The sequence below is a fragment of the Meleagris gallopavo genome, chromosome 10 (assembly GCF_905368555.1).
Source record: "Meleagris gallopavo chromosome 10, MGAL_WU_HG_1.1, whole genome shotgun sequence".
NCBI lineage: Eukaryota > Metazoa > Chordata > Aves > Galliformes > Phasianidae > Meleagris > Meleagris gallopavo.
The window spans coordinates 19,855,163-19,862,885 of record NC_139413.1 but is presented as its reverse complement, the minus strand read 5'-3'; the positions used below and the strand labels follow the sequence as shown (position 1 = coordinate 19,862,885).

The 7,723-nt window shown below is 60.0% G+C and overlaps 1 protein-coding gene across 1 annotated transcript; it reads right to left on the bottom strand.

Annotated features, from left to right (window-relative positions):
• Positions 1–3,869: 3,869 nt before the first annotated feature.
• Positions 3,870–7,171, bottom strand: KLF17 (KLF transcription factor 17). The gene is made up of 3 exons (XM_085231739.1): positions 6,950–7,171; positions 5,766–6,729; positions 3,870–5,121 (listed from the first exon to the last, which is right to left on the bottom strand). The coding sequence occupies exons 1-3, from the start codon at positions 7,040–7,042 to the stop codon at positions 4,946–4,948; spliced, it is 1,233 nt and encodes a 410-aa protein (XP_085087865.1). The 5' UTR covers positions 7,043–7,171; the 3' UTR covers positions 3,870–4,945.
• Positions 7,172–7,723: the final 552 nt, after the last annotated feature.

Below are 7,723 nucleotides of genomic sequence, written 5' to 3'. Positions count from 1 at the left end.
ACACCTTTCCTCCAGCCGTGCTGCCAAGCTTGTGCTGCCAGGGCCGGTCCCACGTGGTGCTGCCAGTGTGTCCCACTGTGTTTGTCCTGGGTTGTCACACAGTCCTTTCTCATTTCTGAGGGACACCGTTAGCAGGCACAGTGGGAGCGGGTTGGCATTTGGACTGGATGACCTCAGCGGTCTTTTCAATCCTCAATAATTCTATGATCCTTCCTCATCCTTTGGCCCAGAGGTGGTTTCCACTATTCCCCTATTACAGAGGGAAACGAGGCTTTCCCAGCACTTTGTGCAGAGGAAGTCCGGCCCTGCCTCTGCCCTGCTTTCTCTGAAGAACCTGGCACACAGAATCACAGAATGGCCAGGGTTGGAAGGGACCTCAAGGATCATGAATCTCCAAGCCCCCTGCCACATGCAGGGCCACCAACCTCCCCATTCAATACTAGACCAGGCTGCTCAGGGCCCCATCCAATCTGGCCTTGAACACCTCACCTCCAGGGATGGGGCATCCACAACCTCTCTGGGCAGCCTCTTCCAGCACCTCACTGCTCCCTCTGTAGAGAACTTTCCCCTGACATCCAACCTAAATCTTCCCTCCCTCAACTTAAAACCGTTTCCCCTTGTCCTGCAGTTATCAACACTTTCAAAGAGTTTACTACCCTCCTGTTTGCAGGCTCAATTTAGGTACTGAAAGGCTGCAATGAGGTCACCCCGCAGCCTTCTTTTCTCCAGGCTGAACAAGCCCAACTCCCTCAGCCTGTCTTCGCAGGGGAGGTGCTCCAGTCCCCTGATCATCTTCGTGGCTCTCCTCTGGACCCTCTCCAACAGCTCTGTCTTTCTTGTACTGAGGGCTCCAGACCTGGACACAGTACTCCAGATGGGGCCTCACAAGAGCAGAGTAGAGGGGGACAATCACCAGTGGCTGCAGTGCAGCCTCTCTTTTAGCACCTCGTTCACAGGTCGTCCATGCTTTGTTCATGAAGCTGTACAACAGCACTTCTAGAAAACAAAACAAATTTTGATCTACCCAGAGGCAGATGGCCATTTGGTGTCCTTGAGCTATGATTTTAGCACCCGCTTTTCTGAGCAGGGGATTTCTGTGGTTTCTGAGGGGCAATGCTGCATCCAGGAGCTTTCACAACTAGCAAAGGGGCACAGCTGAAGATGTCAGTCACCTGAGCATGCCTGGTCCCAGGGCAGGATGCTCTGCTCACAGATGGCCACGAGGCAGGTCCATGACGGCCCCATGCCAGAGGTGTGCGTGCCCCCGACCTGGGGCTCGAGGTGTGCGTGTCTCCCAGGCTGGCACCTGCGGAGGAGGACAAGTGCAAACACTGTGGCCATGGGGCGGGAGGAGGTTATCTGGGGCCCAGCAGTGGAAAAACTCTCGGTGTGTGACTAAGACACGATAGCGCCAGGTGTGGGTCCAGGAATGGTGAGCGAGCTGGGGAATTATCGCTTCCCCATGGATTCAGGTGCCTGAAGCCAAATGTTTCCTAAGGGTGCGGTGACAGCCACAGCCCCGCTATCACGGCGCCTGGCCCACCCCATGGCCAAGCAGCGGGGATGTGGGGGCTGACTGCTGGATTTTCCCTGGTGCTTGGGACGGGACACAGCCCAGCACCCTACAGTGAGGACCAGACGCCAGCTCTGAGTACATCCGTCAGTGGAATCACCATGTTCACATTCCCAGGGAGGCAAGATCCAACAGCACCTTGCTGCCCCCAAAACCCCAATCCCAGAGCACCTGAGTAGCATTCCACCCCCAGTATCCCCATCCTAGCTCCGTCTCCTGCCATCTCCAAACCTACCACTCTCACCATGAAAGAGCCCCCAGCTCCAAGCCTGTCCCCCCCAGGGCCCCAGTCCTGCTGGCAGGTACCTGCAAAAGGCCGGCCCCGCTGCAGCCATGACTCACCTCGCTGCTGGGACCTGTTGTTCCATGCCTTGCTGCTTCCCTCCCTGCTGCCTCAGCTGTGCTCCAAGTCTGTGGATCTGCACCGCGAAATTTGGAGGGGTCCCACCTACTTTGCTGGAGCATTTTGGGTCCCTGTATGCCCTGCCAGGACACAGCAAAGCGCTTTCCGGCTGGCCTTTGGCATAGATTGTTCTCTTTCCTAGTGCTCATCTGGCATGGAGTGTTTCTCAGTGTTTCTGAGGGTGTTTTCTCACTGCCTTCACAGTTTTGCAGGGCAAGTTTCCCCTGCAGGGACCGGGCACCCTCCTCCAGCAATCAGCACACCTTGGCCCAGGCCATGGGGAGAGGCTGAGTCTCATTAACAACAAATTAGGGGCAATTGCCATTTTCACTGCAGCCACTTCAGGCCCTGGTGAGGATCCTGGCCATGCCTGGGGTAGTTCTGCCTGGGATGGAATCCTCTGCCCTCAGCTCAATGCCAAGCAGCACACACAGAGCTAGGCCGTGCTCCCGCCCCGATGATGAAAGGTGAAGAAGAACTGGTTTGTGCTCTGATCTCACAGCCCAGCCTCAAAACAGCCGCGGACCGTCACCGCGGCTCCCAAGATGCTCAGGGAGAGGACAGCAGAGCCAGCCTTTCCAGTGGGACGGGATGGTTGGAGAAATTCATCGTTCCCCTGGAAATAAAAATAATAATCATAATAAAAACACAAAGCCAGAGATTACTTATACGCACACAAACACAGAGGCACGCACTCTCTCCCCATCTGGCTTTGCCAGCCTGACTCATCGCTAATTCAAACAGCCCACACCTTTCCCTCTCCCTCCATGTGACATTTCGAACGAGTGAAGGGGAAGAGGCAGCAGTCCCAGAACTTTGCTGGAGCCATCCTGCTGGTCTCAGACTCCTGTCTTTTGGTACAGGGACCCAGAATTGAAGCATCCCAGGAGCCCATCACAGCTCCCCTACGTTCCAGTGCGGTCACCCCACAAACACACCCCTCTGAAACCAGGGCAAGCCAAGTGCGGAGGCAGCTGCAGAAAGGACAAGTGACAACTCAGTGGGTTAGTAATACCTGCTGATGGAGTCCCGTACGCACAGGCAGGATGCGAAGTCCCAAGCTGGCTGCCACCCTCCTGCCCAGGGCAGACCCAAGGGCTACAGGCTGGGTACTGGCCCCAGGAAAGCCATTCCCAACTTTCCTCTAGCTGAGCTCACCACAGCAGGAAACGGGAAGGAGCAGGCCCAGCCCAATCCCGCTCACAGCAGAACTCCGTACAATTTCCACCTGCAGGACATCAGGAGAAGTCACCACTACAGGCAGAGCAATACTGGGGGCCAGGCACCGCGTGCTCCCAGCGCAACATCAGGCCTGGACAAGCCCCAGCTTTTGGAGGGCTGTATGCATGACGGGTAATCAGCCGTGGGAGGGAGGGATGGAGCCAGACCTGCTCGCTGAGTATGGGACCTGCCAGCATGCTGCTGCTGAGTCACCCCATTAATGCAGGGAAACCTCAGCACCTGAACCCAACTGCACACAGGGACAGGCGGCCACACGCAGCTCCTGGGGTGAGCGCACAGCCAGTGCCACGCTCCTGCTGCAGGGGACAGCGGGATGGAACATTCAGGGAAGGCAATAGGGCTGACAAGGCTGCTGGGAGGGTTTCTGCTGCCGTTCCCCTCAGCTGTGACTCACCGTAGGACCGGTCATACCATCCCTGAGCTGCAATTGCCCCATCTGCAGATTAGGGAAACTGAGGCACGGGGAAGTGGGGTGACTCAAGAGCTGTTGCACAGGAGATGCCGCTCGGATGCCGAGGGTTGGGCGTTCCCCATCGATCCTCCGCAGCTAACTTAAGCAGAAATGAACATCGATGTAAATATTTACTGACAAGCAGCCCAGCCTCACCCACTCCTCTCAGAAGACAGCTTTAAAGTAAACTCTCCTGGCTCTTTCATGTTTACATCTTGTTTATTTATTATACAGCAGATCACAATATTTCAACAGTTTGCATATAAAGAAAAGTAACATTTCAGAGTGCGAGAGACCTAACGTGCCCAAGCAGAGAAATGTTAATTAACAATATACACAGACAGGAACAGTGCACTTCCCAAAGCTGAGACTCATCTGTGATCCCAGCTGGAAGAAAAAAATATATTAAAAAAACAGAAACATTATATATTACTGCTTTGTTTAATTTACATCTTGCTTTGCAGAAGCTGCACATAAAAAGATTCATTGTCTTTTTGAGTTTTCTCTTTTTCCCTTTAAGAAAGTTTCAAGTATAGCAGAGACCTGGGCATTCAGAGCTGGACTCACTGTCCTTTACACACTAAGTTTTTAAAAAGCAGCATGGGGAAGGCAGCCGCAGCAGTACCTGGTGTCAGCCTGAGGGGAAGAAACAGAAACTAAAGCAGACCACTGGTGAGAACCATTTGGGCTCCCAAGCGGAGAACTGTGGGCATAGGATCGGACCACCCAGGGGGTCCCAGGCTGGTTCTGAGGGCACCCAGCTCCCTGTGTGATGCAACACAGCACTGCCGACCCCCACAAACCTTTATACCCATGATCAAGTCCCACTCTAACCCCATACTCCCCGGGATTTCGGGCCAGGACATTTGTTCTGACAGCCGCAACTGAAAAGAGCGGAACCCAGAGTTGTGGGGCATGGATCTCCAGCAGGAGCTTGGCCAGAATCAGCCACCACCATCCCCAGAGCTGCAGGGTGCCAGGATTAGGGAGAAGGTTTTGAAGCCGATGCCAAATACAAGCGAGGAGCTCTGGGGACAGATCCCTGCTGCACCAGCCCTCAGCAACAGGAGCAGGCCAAGGGACTTCGCATAGCCCTGCTCCTCACCTTCACCCCAGCACGCAGCCGAGCCCTGCTCTCACAGCAGAGGCAGGAAGAGAAAATAGTTATCAGCTACAAGCAAGAAGGGCCGGGCTGCTCCCCAACGCTATTTACAGCAGGAGCTGCTCCGGTGAGTCGCTCAGCAGAGGGGGTGCCGAGCGCGCCTGCAGCCCCCGCTCACATGTGCCGCTTCATGTGCAGGGCCAGGTGGTCAGAGCGGGAGAAGGCCCGCTCGCAGAGGTGGCACTGGAAGGGCCGGTGCCCGGTGTGCTTGCGGTAGTGGCGGGTCAGCTCATCGGAGCGGGCGAACTTCCAGCCGCAGCCTTCCCAGGTGCAGTGGTAGGGCTTCTCACCTGTGGGGAGAGGGGCTGTCAGTGGGCACAGCACTCCACATGCTTTCACCCCCGCCCTTCCCAGCCCTCCTGAGTCCCTGCCCACCACTCCTGTGCTCCTTCATAGAGAGGAGACCGACTGTGTGCCATTGTCTGACCCACCTTTCTTTCACCCCGATCTTCCTGTCCTACATCTAACATATATTTCCCCGCTTGCCTCAGCGCGAGGCCCACCTCTGCCCCACTGCAAGAACCCCTCCACGTGCCTCTGCTCCCTCGCCTGTCCTGCCAAGGAACCTCACTCACCACGTGCCGCACCGCAGCTCTGCTACTGGGCTACATCAGAACACTTCCAACATGGGGACCCCACTCCCTGCATCCTCAGCCCAGCTGTGGAATGTGTCCATCCGGGCACCTACGTGCCGCACCTCACACCTCGGGGTCCTGAGCACACTCGGTCCCACATAGGGCCGCCCCTGCCTCTCACGGCTCACCGCAGCCCGGCCTCACAGCGTGAATCCTCCTCATACTCCACGGCTGGGGTTTTTACCGCGGACCGACGGCAGAGCATCTCCTCCACGCGCCCCTATCCGACCCCACCGAGGGGACCGCGCGAGTAACCACGTGCGTCCCGACCCTCGCCCGCCTCCTAGGGGCTTCCTTACCCGTGTGCGTCCTCATGTGCGCCTTGAGGTGGGAGCTCTTGGTGTACGTCTTGCCGCAGCCCGGGTATTCACAGTTGTGCGTCGCCGTCCGCTTGCGCGCCCACGAGCGGCGGCCGCGTTTGGGCTTGCAGTCCTCGGGGGGGCCCCCGGCCGGGAAATACTCCAGCACCGGGGAGTTGGGCGGCGTGACCAGCAGCCCGGGCAGCCCCGCCGGGCCCGGCCCCGGCCCCTTTAGGGGCTCCCTGAAAACACTGAAGTGTCCATGAAACTGAGGGGGCGGCTGAGGGGCGAAGTGGGGCGCGTAGCGATGCGGGGCCACGGCGTAGTGGGGCGGCAGGTCGGCCAGCAGGTGCGGGTCGGCGCCGGGCAGCGGCTCCTCGGGGGGGCCCAAGCGGCCGTGGGCGAAACCAGGGTACGGCAGCGGTGGCCCCGAAACCGGGCCCGGCGCCATGCGGGGGGGCTTGTGTTCACCACCTCCCGGTCCCAGGTACTCGCCGCCAGGCACCCCCAGCATGCAGGCGCGCTCCTCCGGCTGCTCCTTCTTGATGCGATGCCCGAAAGGCTGCGACGGGTCCAGGGGCAGCGGGCGGGACAGGGCCGGGTGCAGGGCCGAGTGGTGGTGGTGCGGGTGGTGGGGGCCGCCGGGCACCCGCAGCTCCGTGTACTCCCTCCGCTGCAGGTCGCAGTGCGCGGGCAGGTCCGGGGTGAGAAGCTCGGCCACGTAGCTGTGGCTCTGGCCGTCGGGGTACGGCGCCGGGAACTTGCCCGGCGTGGGATAGGAGCCGTCGCTGTCGTACGTGGTGCCGCAGCTCTCGGGGGTCTCAGGCAAAGGGTAATTGGGGCCGGGCGGTCCCTGCCCGCCGCTGCTGGTGTGCGCCAGGATGAAGTCCAAATCCACGAATTTACCCAAGTCGTCCTCCTCTCGCTTGACGGCAGCGGCGGGGCCGTCCTGTTGCAGCATCCTCTGCGGGAACAGCGGCGTCAGGAACGGGACAGCGGGGCACAGCTCCCCCCACCCGTACCCCCTGCTCGGGGCGGCGGCTCTCCCAACCCACCCGACGGCTCCGAACCGCTCCGGCACAGCTCCAGCAGCGCCCTCCGACGGCGAAGGGACCGAGCACCGGACCCAGCACCCCCGACCCCAACACCCCCTCGGCACTTCGTCCCCAGCGCCCGCCGCTTACGTGCAGCATGTCGGCGGGCCGCTCCTCCAGCGGCAGCAGGTTGGTGAAGGTGGAGATGGAGGGCAGCGCGCTCTCGTCCACGGCCGCCGCCATGGCGGGCCGGGACCGGGCACGGGGCTGGGGGGAGCGCGGCGCGCGGGGCCCGGCTCCGCTCCGCTCCCCGCAGCGGCGGCGGCAGCGCTAGTCTGCGCCGCCCCGCGCCCCTAAGCATGTTAACAGCATGGCTACGTTCCTATTGGTCCGCCTTACGTTGATGTTCGCCGCCGCCGCTTTCTATTGGGTACTGAAGTGGTTAAGCCCCGCCCCCCGGCTCTCAAGCCACGCCCGCCTCCTTGGGGCTGCCTTCGACGGGTCCAGGCGGGGGCGGCCGATGAGCCCCGACCCACCGTGAGGGGTCCCGGCGTGGGTCGCGAAGCCGAGTCCTCAGCTCTGCAGCACCGTCAGTGTCACGGCACAGCTGGGTCTGTCCGTGCCCTACCCACAGAGCGAGTGGAGAGGGTGCCAGCGTGGATCACAGAGCCCAGCATAGGGGGGCACGATGCTGCCTGACCTACACTGATGTCCGCAGACAAGAGTGGGAGAGATCAGGCCCGGCACAGAGATGTGCTGCAAGCCGGTGCGCCCACACCGCTCACCTCTTGTAATGGTGAATGTGAGGCTGCGTCCCCTGTGTGGTGCAACCAGCAGCCTGGAGTGCAGAGCTGCCATCAGGCCGAGCGCAGGGTACGTGTGCGAGCAGAGATAAGCACACCAGGGGCTGGCAGCCTGCTTGCC